Here is a 15198-nt window from a genome sequence, read left to right on the forward strand (position 1 = left end):
CAGCGTCCGCAGTTATGCGGTCGATGTACCGGACCGCCGTGGTGAAGAAGGAGCTGAGTCGAAAGGCGAAGCTCTCGATTTACCGGTCAGTCTACTCTCCCACCCTCACCTATGGTCATGAACTTTGGGTAGTGACCGAAAGGACAAAATCGCGGATACAAGCGGCCGAGATGAGTTTCCTCCGCAGGGCGGCTGGACGCTCCCTTAGAGATAGGGTGAGGAGTTCGGTCACCCAGGAGGAGCTTGGAGTCGAGCCGTTGCTCCTTCACATTGAGAGGAGTCAGCTGAGGTGGCTTGGGCATCTGTACAGGATGCCTCCTGGACGCCTCCCTAGGGAGGTGTTCCAGGCATGTCCCTCCTCCCTAGGGAGGTGTTCCAGGCATGTCCCTCCTCCCTAGGGAGGTGTTCCAGGCATGTCCCTCCGGGAGGAGACCCCGGGGAAGACCCAGGACACGCTGGAGAGACTATGTCTCTCGGCTGGCCTGGGAACGCCTCGGACTCCCCCCGGAGGAGCTGGAGGAAGTGTCTGGGGTGAAGGAAGTCTGGGTATCCCTGTTGAGGTTGCTGCCCACCGCGACCCGGGAACGGATAAGCGGCGGACGATGGATGGATGGATAAATAAAAATTTATTCATAAATATATAAACAATAAAAAAGATACATAAATAATGAAATAAATATAGATCTTTATATTAATTGAAGAATTAAATATACAAAAATAAGATACAAATGAATAAAAATAAAATGAAAAAACAAACAAAGAAATATAGATATTTGTATTATTTAGAATTTTTAAATATATGAATACATATAAATAAAAAAATCGAAAATATATCAAATATAAAAAAACTTAAAACGGTTATTAACGAAATAAATTATTATTTTTTAATGACATTTGTGACGTGCAGACGGATAAACTCAGACATTTTTAAGCATCACATGTTAAACAAACACGTTTGAAATGATCTGCAAAGACAGGAACTGTACAGGGGGACTGGGGTCTGGGGGACTTGAGGCTGAGGAACCTGGGTCTGGGGAAGACTTGGGTCTGGGGAAGACTTGGGTCTGGGGAAGACTTGGGTCTGGGGAAGACTTGGGTCTGGGGAAGACTTGGGTCTGGGGAAGACTTGGGTCTGAGGGACTTGGGTCTGGGGGATTTGAGGCTGAGGAACCTGGGTCTGGGGCACAAGTCTGGGAGACTTGGGTTCATAGGTCCAGGTCTGATGCTTCTGGTCCTTGTCCAGCTTCTCCCACAGAACCAGGAGTTTCGGTCCTGGAAGGTTTGTTAGACGAAGTTCTAGTTGGTTTTAGCTGCTTCTAGCGTCACTTAGTGGTTCTTCACCTCATCTTCCTCAGTCTGGCTCGGTTCTCCTTGTCCCTTTTCTTCAAGGCTGTGATGTAGTTGTTGAAGAGAACTTCCTGCTCTTTCTTACTGTTGAGCGTGTTGAAGCGCTGGTCGCCATGGTGACGACTACAGAACTCCTTAAAAGTTGATCTGCAGGACAAAATACAGAAATATGGAGATAAGACGAGATCTCTGACAAGTGACTGCTGAATTAACGGCAGATCAAGGCCAGGACAGATGAGGTCAGCTGAGCTCAGGTGAGGTCAGGTGAGGACAGGTAAGACCGGTGAGGTTAGGCCAGGTGAGGTCAGGTGAGGCCAGGTGAGGCCAGGTGAGGAATGATGGAGGTGGTTCACCTGCTGGTGACGTTGGCCTCCTCCAGCAGCTGCCTGAACTCCTCTCGGGCTTTATGCAGTTTACTCTTCTTCTCCTTGTACTCATCCTTCACTCTGCTCTTCACAAACTGATCGAACACCTGAGAACACACACGTCAATGATGATGCCAATTAGGGCTGAACGATTAATTGCATTTGCGATAATATCGCAATGTGATAAAACAAGATTTTCTAACCGCAAAGGCTGCGATTTGACCAGTCACGTGATCTGGTCACGTTGCCGGCAGCGGAAAAAAGTCAACAGTGCCGCGTGTCCGCCTGTAACCTAAATCTACCATGGCCTCAGTGTTAGGGCTCGGCCAGGCGGGGGCTTTATAAATATATGGGCTTTATAAATGTATTAAATATATGAGCGCGGAGTCGGCGGTGCGCAGCGCCGAGCACGAGCCGGGCGCGCTCCGGCGGACAGTGGAGTCGCGCTGTGAAGCCTGATTTATGGTTCTGCGTTAAATCGACGCAGAGCCTACGCCGTAGGGCATGCGGCGAAGCGCCCCCCGTTGCGGCGTAGTCTCTGCGTTGGTGTAACGCGGAACCATAAATCAGCCTTAAACCACACGTGCAGCCCAACAGCTCATCAGGAGGAGAAGTTAAAGAGCGGCTGCGAGTTGTTCATTGCTGGTTCGTTTTGTTAACTCTGTGAGCTTTGTTGGTTTGTTTGTTGGTTTGCTGGTGTTTTTTTTTCTCTCTGTGATTTTTGAGTTATTTATGAAGAAGTTCTGAGTTCCCTGTCAGGAAGGTTTTTTGTCCCCTGTGGGAGTTTTTCTGTGTTTTTCTATTAAACTACTCCTTCGTTTTAACCCGGTTTGGTGTCGTGCGATTGGGTTCAGAGAGAACGACCCATAACACTCGTGTGTACAGACGTGTGTAGACGTGTTAAAGAGGTAAAGCCACAGTTTGTTTTCTTTATTGTTGTAATCTGTGCTTCAAATAAATCTGGCATTGTTAATTATAAAACAGACTGATTTATTGCTTGTGTAGTTGAAAAATACATGAGAACAGGACCTTGAAAAAAATAATCCCATATTAAATCGCAATTGCAATATTGAGGAAAAAAATCGCAATTAGATTATTTTCAAAAATCGTTCAGCCCTAATGCCAATGTCCGTCGCTGCTCATCAGGGGTCAGACAAAAGATACCTAATCATTTAAAAACAACACCTTCCTGAAACCAGTCCGTTTTTTTTAGTACCAAAAGTTAGAAATAGTATAATAGCACTCAAAAACCAGTCTAAAACCATTTTTTCATCAGCTTTGGTCGAAAAACCAGTCCATGAACTAGTCTAAAAACTCAAAAACTAAGTGAATCCTTGAAGTTCAGAGCCGGTAGCCAGAACCTTGCGAAGCGCTGGGATAAGAAAAAAAAACAAATTAGTTTTCTGTTCCATGATCTTAACCGAAGCAAGCCCAAACCATGATGATCCCTCCACCGTGCTTCACCACTGGGACGATAATGATGTTTTGATTCTGTGAGATTTTAATATTCTTCCTGAACGCTCAGATTGCTTCAGGACTTGTTTGTTACTTGTTTTGTATTGGTTATAGATTTTTTTTGCACTAGTTTTTAGTTCTGGGCTGGATTTGGACAGTTTTTTAGAGAGGTTTTCAATGTGTACTGGGTTGATTACTGGACTGTGGTATTGTAGGTAGATTCAGCTGCACTCCAGACAAGATTTGCCTGAATGATCTGGTTCCAGACTACTTTGGATTAAGCTTTAGACTGGGTTTTGTATGAAATGGTTTGCACTGATTTTCAGAAAGGCTTTAGATTGGTTTAGGTTGGTGTTGAGACTTCAGAATCGCTTTAAATTAGTGTCAGATTGGTTTCTGGCTTCATATAGTCTGTTTTTTGAAGCTCTCGACTGGTTTTCGGAAGTATCTTGAATAGCTTGTGGGCTGTTTGAAACAGGTTATAGACTAGATTTAGGTTGGATTCAGGATGTTTTAGACATTTTACAAATGGTTTTGAACAGGTTTGAACTGCTTTTGACTGCACACTACCTTTGGACAGGTTTTAGAACCGGTCATGGACTTTTTTCAGATTGGGGTTTGGACTGGTTGCAGACATATCTTGGGGTGGTTCTAGAGTCCTGTCCAGAGTGTACCCCTGCTTTTTGCCCCAAAGAAAGCTGAAACAGACTGTAGCATACCTCTGTGGAGCTCTAAACCACACTTTCAGATTAGATTTTAAGACGTATTAATGCAGAAAATTAGTTAATGTGAAGGGGTTCACATACTTTATCCTGCGTCTGTACATCAGAGAAATGAGAACAGTCTCAGACCTGTTTCCTTTGGTTTGCAGTAAGCAGCAGGTATCGAGGGTCAAACACCATCTTGTGAAGCTCCTTCTCCCAGGTAGAGAATGCAGACACCTGAAACCATACGAGAACGCCTTCATGATGAATGAACACTCCATTACGTATCTGTTAAACAAAGATATAAAACATCTCTGGACTTGGAGGCATCTGGGATGAACCATCACCATTGAAATGTGAATTTTACTAACTGAGTAGTACCACAAGGCTCTGTATTAGGACCTCTGCTTCTTTAATTCTACATATTCCTCTTAGCATCATCCAGGATTAATTAATACAGATGTCATTTTATATGCGGATGACGCTATGATTTATGTTCCCAATCGATATTCCAGATCTGTCTTTTGGAAGACCTTCGTGCCAGGCGCTCCAGAACAGAGAGGAAAATGATTATCCAGACTGTTATTAGAAACCAGTCCAGAAAAGCTCATTTCCACTTCTGTGATGACAGCATTAATGCAGCAAACTACAACATCATCTGTCTTCAAGGCCACATCTGTTGAATTTTTAACATGATGTAAGAAAACATTCTGATACACATTAAAGAGACATGACTGAGGAAGAAGAGTGTAAGATACTGGACTGGTCTGAGGCTGTAATGACCTGTCCCCAACAGAGAATGTTGGATGACTTTCAACCCCAAAACCACAATCCTGTACTATTGCTGTTATGGTTTTTGTGTTCATGTCACGGTTTTCCAGTTTTGGTATAGAGGTTCATAGGTTGATATATAAGTTATGTCTTGACTTCCCTTCCCATCGTTTGCACAAGTGTCTCGTCAAGCCTTCTGTGTACGTATATCTTGTCTTTCCCTTGAGTCCTTGCTGGTCCGTACTGTGTCCACCCTCCACGTGTCATGTTAGGTTTTTGTATTGTTTCTAGTTTAGTTTCTCATGTTTTTTTTGTAAATCCTGCTCAACAGTGTTTTTGGTTTGTTTAAGTTAAATAAATAACCTTTTTGGAACTCATGCCTCCTGCGTCTCTCCTGCATCTGGGTCCTACTCCGCCTTCAATGTGACTATTGCAAACTTTCACATGTGTTTTAGAGGGAGAGTGGGACAAAACAACACCTGAAACAATTCATCGCATGGTATCCTCAATGCCACAATGCCCAGTACTCGAGTTGTAAAAAAAAAATCAGGAGGGATGGTGGATTTTATCATATGGGGACAGATAAATTGTGCTGATTACAAATAATATATTACAAATAAAAGCACTGACCAAATGTCAGTAAGTGGCTGTAAGCTTTAAATATCCACTGGGCTTCCATTAAATACATCAAAACACAACAATAAAAAACAGTTTTCTGAACTTATCAATATGCCTCTGTCCTTCACAGGATAAGTAAAATGGATCACTGCAAAAACTCAAAATCTTAACAATATTTGTCTTATTTCTAGTTAAAATGTCTAATTTTAGTAAACAAAAATCTCATTACACTTAAAACAAGACTCATCACTGGAAAAAACAACAATTTTCACCTGTTTCAAGTAGTTTTTCACTTGAAATAAGTAGAAAAATCTGCCAGTGGAACAAGATTTTTTTTGCTTGTAATAAGAAGATAAATCTTGTCCCACTGGCAGATTTTTCTACTTATTTCAAGCGAAAATTTACTTGAAACAGGTGAAAATTGTGAAAGAAGTTATTTTTCTGGTGTTATTTTTCTGGTGATGACTAAATGTTGAAATAGCAGTAAAACCACATTCATTGATGAAATGACATAAGGGATGGAAAGGGGGGATGGCAGTTTTACAGGGGGGGTGATTTTTACCGTTTTTATTTCAGGGGGGATGCCATCCCCCCTCATCCCCCCTCAACCCGAGTACTGAATATGACTTTTAAGAATTAAAAACGTTACTGTCCCAACCTCCCTGGAACATGTTAAAGGTCTGAAATGAATTAAAAAAAATTGATACATTTTCACAAACTAAATGAGCTTGACAATGTTCCATGTCCCTAGGTCACTTTCAGCAGTAGTGTTCTTATTAACCTATCAGTAAGCCCACCCCTCACAGACAGATGAGCCAATGGCTGTTGAGTATCAGTTCCACGGGGACCAGAACCCAGACATCTGTAGCTTTCAGCTCCACAAACAACTGAATCCGTCTAGATTACTTGTAATCCTGATTCCAGGTATCAGAGGGATGAAACATGGAGTTCATTTTATCCCATTTCCTAAACCCAAACTAAACTGAGTTGAATATCTGCTTTGGATTAAAATTCCAACTTTACATCCAAAGGTTCAACAAGATTTCCACATTTGTTCTAAGATAAATCAAAGCTACAATATTTTGAGTTCTGCTAACATTATCTAAACTTATTTAAGCCTTGCAAATCAAGACGGCTCGGGTCAAAATGACCCAAGCCAGAGCGAAGGCCCTCAGTTCCCTTAGTTACGATCATTATGTAGAAATCCACGTTGTCTCTCATAAGTTAGCTAATGCTTCAACAGCTGTGTCTGACACCGCCTTCTAGTGACTCTGCAATCCGTCCTTTGTCACTATTTGTGTAGCAGTGCTTGAAAATGTAGTGAAAATTGTTTATCCCTGTATAGAAAACTAAATGTATCCCAGAGTGAATCCATAAGAGTCTAGACACAGATATCTATCTAGAAAGTTTCGATAGGGCACACGTAGACTAGATGAAGACTAGAAAGATTGACTGCGTTTACATGCACTCAATAACCAGGGCTGCACATAACTATTTTGGTCTGGTGCTCAGAGGAGCCCCTGGATATGTGACTTGGGGCTCCAAAAACGCGGTGACCCGTCTCGCCGGATCAATAAAAGAGGGATGCAGGAATAAGTTATAGGCAAAACGATATTTATTCACTTATAAAGATGAATTAACAAATTATGGTGCGTGTTAGTCTGTAGAGTCAGTATAAGTAAGTTACAGTTTTTATCGGCCAGATTGGGATGCTCATGGCATATTTTGCACCTAGGGTTGCCAACTTTCAGAAATAGAAATAAAGGACGCCCCGATTTCAGCAGCGCAGGAGCCAAAAAAAAGCCCCAAAACGTCTAAACTGCATAAAAATGTGTTTATTTTATATGAAAAAACGTGTTCTTTAATAGCATTGAACTTGCATGACTGTACAGACAGCCAACCATATAGCAGCTGAAATATCCTCCTATGCTCTGTATGTCCACATCAGCCAAGGTGTAGAATATAGCCTACAGGTGAAGAATATGGTGTAAAAGTTAACTTATTTCAATAATTCAACTAGAATATGGTGTAAAAGTTAACTTATTTCAATAATTCAACTAGAATATGGTGTAAAAGTTAATTTATTTCAATAATTCAACTAGAATATGGTGTAAAGGTTAACTTATTTCAATAATTCAACTAAAATATGGTGTAAAAGTTAATCTATTTCAATAATTCAACTTAAAAGGTGAAACTAATATATTACCTAGTCTTATCACATGCAAAGCAAGATATGTTTAACCTTTATTTGTTATTATTTTGATGATGGAATTGTTTATTGATTTCATAAAATATTCTCTAATTTATTTTTTATTTGGGGTTTTCATAAACTTTGAGCCATAATCAGAGCAGCGTCTTGCTGGCGCAGGAAACTGCTGCACGCAGTGACGGACACTGGCTGATTTATGGTTCCGCGTTGCACCAACGCAGAGCTTACGGGGTAGGATAAGCGGGAACGCGAACGTACGGTGCGCGTCGCCGCGTAACATCATGCAGCCACTTCTCGGCGAACACATGTTTTCTGTTCGATTCGGGTAGTGGTTCAGTTTGGCGTCTCTTTGTAGTTGGTGGCGGTGGAACGCCAAAATAGTTACTTAATGGCGCTTGCTTCTTGGACATTTTGACGAGACGTGACGGGGTTTTTTCAGTAAAGCTGATCCTTACCTCTCTTCCTGCCCAACCCACCGCCGCCACGAGCATGGAGGGGGAGCAAGGACGCGCTGTGATTGGCCATTACCAACTTTGAGTGGCAGTTCTGGGGAAAAGCTCTCCCAATAGATTTTTTAATATTAGTATTCTGGTCTGGCCACAACCAATAATATGAGCCCCAGCTGTTGGTACGCAAAAGCGCTTCGCAGCACAAGATTGACAGCGCACTGTGGATTTTTACGGCGCATGCGCTCTGGCGGCCCACTTATGTGCAGCCCTGTCAATAACCCTTTTAAAACCTGAATATTGGCAATAACCCGAATTTGCACGGCCATGTAAACACCAATAACCCCTTTGAATAACCCGAATTTGCTCATATTCGGGTTTTTAAAAACCCGAATATGACCCCTGGGTTACTCCTTTTAACCCTTTATAGGGCGAGTAACCATATACGGTAATTTCCGTGGACATGAAAAACTACTTTCCCCAAACTTCTCAGTGAGGTCTTGAAGTCATGTGAGTTAATCCTGCCAATCAGCACAGATCATGCTTTGTCACAGACAGTGTCATCATGGCATCTGACCAATCAGCAGTGCCCTGGAGAAGCGGGAACTTCATTGATTTTCAAGAAGGGGAAATTTCCCATTTTTGCTCCTACCTTCTTCCACACAAAAGTTCAGAAAGCTGAAACTAACCATGCTAAGTTGATGACACTCACACTGTATGTGTTTCAATGATGGTGCTTACTGATGAGATAAGTGTTTTTTGTGCAGAATTAGTGAAATCAGTGAAATAGTTAGCATGAATAATGGTGATCCCATATATGATCATACGCCCCTGTGTGGTAAAACTAGTGCAAGTGACTGAGGAACCTTTTATAGACATATGCCAGATACTCTAGTAAGCCATACTTTGTGTGTTTTTTTTTTACAAATACACCCCCTTATGGTCAAACTAGTTCAAGTGACAGTGTTCTTTTGTAGACGTATGCCCGCTGCATCTAGTAAGTCATACTTCGGGTGTTTTCGTTTTACAAATAGCCGTGCCTCGTGTCCAAGACAAATTTCTCCTAAGGGAGACAATAAAGATCCATCTTATCTCATTATAACGTAAGGCAATATTGGATGTTGCATTGGATGTTGCCACAGATTTGTATAGCATCATATCAGTACCACCATTAATTCTAATGCTATTCTTCACTTCTTGTTCTGTGGCATGGTCAATGGCATGGTCAACCTGGTGGAGAGAGAGGGTCAGGAGGTGATTGGACTGATTGGACGAAATAAAAGAGAAGCCCTATAAGTCAAGTTATACCATTTATGGAGAAAAGTTCTAATATCTCTATGAAGAGAGTATCATAAATATTATGTTGTATGTGTTTTTTGTATTTTTATACATATCCAATTTATGGGTACAATTTCACCCACAATGGGCAAGTAACCATACATGGTAACTTCAGTGTTAGATACAATGTTACTCGCGATGGGCAAGGAACCATATATGGTAACTTCTTTGACCTTGATTTGCATCAAGAATAAAAAAAAAACGAAAAAAAGAAAAATGGAAAAATACTCTGGTAGTAGCCCCCAATAACACTTTAGGGTTGAAATTGTACATTTCCAAGTATTTCAATGAGTGCCCTATAAAGGGTTAAAACCTGAATATTCGATCATGTAAACGCCTAACGGAATATCCCCATCAAACGGGACATGAATTTGTTTTCTGCACATGCTCTGTTCACAAGGAATCCTGGTCTTTTGAGTCCAGGAAGTTCTTATAAACACGACGAAACGCAAGACCACGCCACACTTTTGGAGTGAGGAGGAGACTAATCACTTCATAAATGTAATGAAGGATATGAACATTTTGGCATTTGTAGACGCTAGAAAGTACGGGATTAGCGAGATTTACAAGAAGGTGAGCAAAAAGTTGCGTGAAGCAGCATTTGTTTTGAATTTGGATACAGGAAGAAGAAGCGGAAATGACGCTAATTGCGTCATCACATTCTCCGTGCGTCGTTGGTTTGATCCAGATATCCCAAATGATTAATCACCATGTATACAGGGATAACCCTGTTTGCTCACGCATGTAAACGGAATATTCCAAATGTTTCAGTAACCGGAATATTAGCAATAACCCGAATTTTGACTGCATGTAAACGTAATCACTGTCTACAGAGACTAAATAGAGCATGGATAGAAATTAGATATGGGACGGGGGACTTCCTGGTTCTGGGGCGAGGGTCTGGACTTGTATGGCTGTGAGGGTATATATGTGTATATGCATGCTTTAACGCGTATAGAAATATCTGCGAGTAAGAATGCTTGTAATGAATAAGATTGTACAAGCGGAATATAAATTCCATAAATAATGTGTACTTTTATGTATAGATGAATACAGGGACTCAGGGTGAATAGTGTTTATGTACAGTAACATATAACTGCACATGGCAGTAATCACTCAGGTGCCTGAATGGTGTTGATCCTGGATGTTGTCATCTGTAACCGTGACGACAGTAAGATGAAGCTTCGATAAACCCTCACCTCCAATTTAACCAACTTTTACCAACTGGATCTATTTTAAATTTCCAAATTTCCTTCAATGACATATTTAAGTCAGTTTGAATGTTACTCGATGAAGGTTCGTCCATTTGTTTACAAAATTAGACTAAAACATCTTTGGACAAGATGCAGAGAGTCACCAATGTAAAACTGTAAACAACACTGAAAGATTGCATTAGCAACAGTTACTAAGGGGGGCGGGGCTAACTGGTAGCTAAATTGTGCTGTCATGACTTTCACATTTAACAAGCTCAGTGAGGTCTTAGTATTGTGGTGTATTTTCTTTGTCTGATGAATGTGCGGGGGTTGGCAGTGTTACCCCTCTTTCCAGCATCATTTCTCTGAAGTGAGCGACACGAAGATCCAGTGGGAGGAGCTTAACCTCTCTTGGATGAGGGACAAGTGACATTGAGTCCTCTGTTCTGGAGGGAGGGACAGAAAATCACTCCCATTGGTCTCTGATGATGATAAACGTCCAACTCAGAAGAAGAAAAACCTCCTGAAAAGTCACCTGTTTCTCTTGGAGCTGCGTTTATGGTCATCCTCTTCCTCGTGGTCATCACCACGGAGACCAGGTGACTGACAGATGACATCGCTGCCTGTCAGAAACGAAAACGGTTCAGGAGTTAAACAGATGGAGAGATGGACAGGTGCAGAGATGGACAGGTGCAGAGACGGACCAGTTGGGGGCATCTTCTTCCTTTTGTGGGGTGGGTTTTGGACGATGTTGCTGATGTCATGACCAATAAGCTCTCCTGGTCTTTCCCAAACAGAGAGGTGGATCGTGGGATTGAAGAAGAACATGCGGTCGTCTCCGGTCCACACCACACACCTGAAACGAACACAAACCAAACTGTTAAATGATCTAGAGGTAGTGTGGTTGGTGTCCGCTGGGCAGTCCTGGATAGCAGCCTTCAACCGATGGGAACCACACCTCGCAAAAAGATCTCTGAAGGCCTACAATCAACAGCAGTTGATCTGCACCTAAACTCTGAAACCAGTTGGAACCCGATCCGGATCAGTGCTAAATCGATCCACAATGATTCCAAAACCAGTTTACATTCAGCCTAAAACATGAGTCCCCATGCTCCAACAAGGTCCACCCTTGGTAGTGGTCCAGAACTTAGCCGCCTGGAGACGCTGTGGAATGAGCTCCAGACATCCTACACAGGAAGAACACATAAAATAACAAAAATCAGGGGCCAACCAGTGGTCAAGGGGCCCGGTAATGGGATCTGGTTGACCTCAGTTGCTATGGTGGCAAATAAGTAATATAAAGTATAGGGCTGTTCAATTAATCGATTTTAAATCGTAATCACGATTATGTAATTAGAACGATGTTAAAACGTGAAACTCGTAAAATCGATTTTTCACTTTTTTTTACCTTGTCTGCACACATATTAATGATTGATAACATATTAATGATTGATGGAAATACCTCTCAATACCTGCGACAAGTGCCCCATCGGAGAGGCTCTTTAGTGTAGGAGGGGGCGTAACATGCCACTGGGCATCCCTCAAGCCAGATGCCGTAGACCGGCTTGTGTTTGCAAAAAACTTGCAAATGTGAATAGCAAATGTAATGACTGACATTACACACCTCTACCTCATTCATGGGTTGCATTATTATTTAGCATGCAAAGACCCAGTTTAGTTTAATTAGAAAATGTCTTGTTTTATTTAATTGGAAATATAACTTACTGTATGTTTGCAAGTGCTGATTTGCTGATTTTTTTTTCAGAGATAAAACTTTATATTTTATTATATTTTTTAAAACTTTTTTTCAACTTATTTTACAGAGTTTTGCACTTTATTCATTCATTTTTGGTTTAATAAGAGCAAAGTTTGCACTTAAAGCCCAATGGGGCAAATGTTCACTAAAAAAACAGCATATTTGAAATCATTTCTTTGCCTTTTGTCAATTCACAAAATAATCGTAATCGAAAATTGGATTTTGAGAGAAAAAAATCGAGATTTTATTTTTGGGCAAAATCGAACAGCCCTAATATAGTAGTATATCAGTAAATAATACGTAATAAATCAGACAATCCTGACACAAAAGGATCAGAGGAGATAGGCTTTGAGGACTGCAGTTCTTGTTATCTGTATAAACCCAGAGACGTGACTCATTCAGCACGAAACTCACTCGCTTCAGCCATCACCAAAAACCTTCACCGGTGGTACCAACGGTCTGAAAAGAGAAGCCCACATCTACATAGATGAGATGATGGACAGCTGAGTCTGAAAGAGCCTCCAGGGTTCAAGATTCCAACAGACGACAACAAGGAAATGAGACGAGGAGAAGAAAGCAGCATAAAAAGGAAACGGCAGACAAATATTTAAATATCTGCATATCACATCAGGACCAAACACCAACGATCCAGCTCCTGGATCCAGACCTGCAGGTCCTCTACTGACCACTAGTGTCTGGATCCAACAGTGAGTTCGTCCTCACTGACCTCCAGGCTGAGCGATTCCAGGTCCCAGTGGAGCTCTTCAGCGTTGCCAGCACTTGCTTCAGATGTCGGTTCAGAGATGATGTTTGGACAGATTGTGTCAGAATGAATGTAAAGTACGAATTACCATCACAGGTTAGCATTTCGCTCTTGGCTCCACCTCCATGACTGCGATTGGTCGTCTGGTATTGACCCTGCTGACTGACTCCAGACTAGAGTCACACATAAAAATACCATCTGTACTTCCAGCCGGTTAAACTGTGACTGTAATTACAGTCAAGGATGTTAAAACATGAACACAGAGCATGTGTCTGTGTTTGTTGTCATGGTGACAGCACTGAGAGAGACTGTTTAACCCTGATTTCTGAGCAGAGTCATTTCGAAAACCTCTGCTCTGCCTACAATGATGAATTTTTAATGTTTTCAGACAAAGAAATCAATAAAAAGAACATTTTCTGGGTGTGTGAGCGAGCGAGAGCAGCAGTTACCATGGTGATCCTGGAACAGGTGTACAGGCGACAGGACGCTGGTCTTTCCTTCCCTCGACATCTTTCTTGTCCTCCTTTGTCCTGTCTACAGATACACCAACACACTGCAGCGCACACACACACACACACACACACACACACACACACACACACACACACACACACACACACACACACACACACACACACACACACACACACACACACACACACACACACACACACACACAAAGAGTACATCTAGATTATAGTTGTAAAACATGTGACTGAGCAACCACTGACCCCCGATAACGATAGCTAATGATAGCAATAGCTAAGGATAGTCAGGGGCAGCTAATGGTTGCTCATCATGATTATATGTAACTATCATCTACTTTTAGTTATCACCAACAATCTGTAACTATCTTTTGCTACCTTTCAACTGATATTCTTCACCTAAAAAACCTTCTGGGAGGACCGTGAAGCATCTTCAAGAACCAGGAAGCAGAAGCCCATTTGCCTTCTGTTCAAGACTTTGGTAATTATCATAACCAGCATGCAGCTAATGATAGATAACAGCAGATAAAAAGAGGCAATGGCAGTTTAAGATTTAGTTTAAGATAGCTAATTTTAGCTTTTGTTAGCTGATAGAAACTAGTAGCTAATGACAACTAAAAGTAGCTAATGATACTGTAGCTAAAAGTACCTAATGGTACGATGATTATAAGAAGGTAATGGTCGCTAATGCCACCTAACAGTAGCTAGTGGTAGCTAATAAAGCTCAAATAAGCTGGTAATATAATATATAATGTGTAATATAATATATAATGTGTATAATATGTAATATAGGTAAAATCAGCTAATGGCAGCTAATGGAAGCTACCATAAGCTAATGGTAGCTAACCCAGGTAGCAAAATATGAGTGAATCAATGTTGAAATATGGTCAGGCAGAAACACTGAATCCATGTTGAAGTCGTGTTTAAGCCTTGTCGGCAACAAAATACGTTGAATCAACATCGATTAGACGTTGCTTTTAGAATTAGATGATTGTTTGAGGGTTGATCAACCATCAATCGTTGACCTTAACCAAAAGTCAACCTTTTTGACCATAATTCAACATTGAATTAACGTCTTGCTGTCTGTGAATATAGCTAACAGGAACTAATGGCAGCTAATGGTAGCTAATGAAAGCTACCAGAAGCTAATGGTAGCTCGTAACAGCCATCTTCAGATAAGGTCTTCTTCTTGACCCTCATTTTTAACCTCAACACCATTTTTTTAAATCTGAGCTGGACGTCTGGTGGATGTCAAGATTCACCTCTCTGTTGGTAGACGTCCTCTCGTTCCTCAGCAGTAAAGCTCCTCCATAAGAGACCTGACCAACGTCTCGCCTCTCTGACAAACAGAATGAGAAAACCTTGAAACAACTAAAACACTGAGTTGGTTTTCAAACTGTGATTAAAACAGTTAATTTGGTGGTAGTTTCTTGTTGCGGTTCTAGTTCAGATAGCCTCAGATGTTAGCCAGCTATGTTCATTTTGCCAGCTCAATTTGAATTTGAACATCAGATACTAAAATCAACAGTGTTGTGCAAGTTCATACTTCTCATGAACTAGTTCAAAGTTCAGTTCACATAGTTTAAAAATGAACAGTTCACGTTCATAGTTCACCATTTTCATTTTGAACTAGTTCAAATTTAGTTCATTTCAATATTTTTAGTAGAGAAGTACGAATGAAATGCCACCCTATCCTAAAACTGTTCACTGAATACCAGTGGTCTTCAACCCTGGTCCTCAGGACCCCT

The 15198-nt window shown here is 41.3% G+C and overlaps 1 protein-coding gene across 1 annotated transcript; it reads right to left on the bottom strand.

Moving 5' to 3' along the window:
- Positions 1–980: 980 nt before the first annotated feature.
- On the bottom strand, positions 981–13462 carry tcerg1l (transcription elongation regulator 1 like). The gene is made up of 7 exons (XM_061708787.1): positions 13415–13462; positions 11151–11302; positions 10982–11069; positions 10790–10892; positions 4019–4108; positions 1701–1819; positions 981–1494 (listed from the first exon to the last, which is right to left on the bottom strand). The coding sequence occupies exons 2-7, from the start codon at positions 11272–11274 to the stop codon at positions 1338–1340; spliced, it is 681 nt and encodes a 226-aa protein (XP_061564771.1). The 5' UTR covers positions 11275–11302; positions 13415–13462; the 3' UTR covers positions 981–1337.
- Between the last annotated feature and the right edge of the window lie 1736 nt (positions 13463–15198).

The sequence above is a fragment of the Cololabis saira genome, chromosome 19 (assembly GCF_033807715.1).
Source record: "Cololabis saira isolate AMF1-May2022 chromosome 19, fColSai1.1, whole genome shotgun sequence".
Classification (NCBI taxonomy): domain Eukaryota; kingdom Metazoa; phylum Chordata; class Actinopteri; order Beloniformes; family Belonidae; genus Cololabis; species Cololabis saira.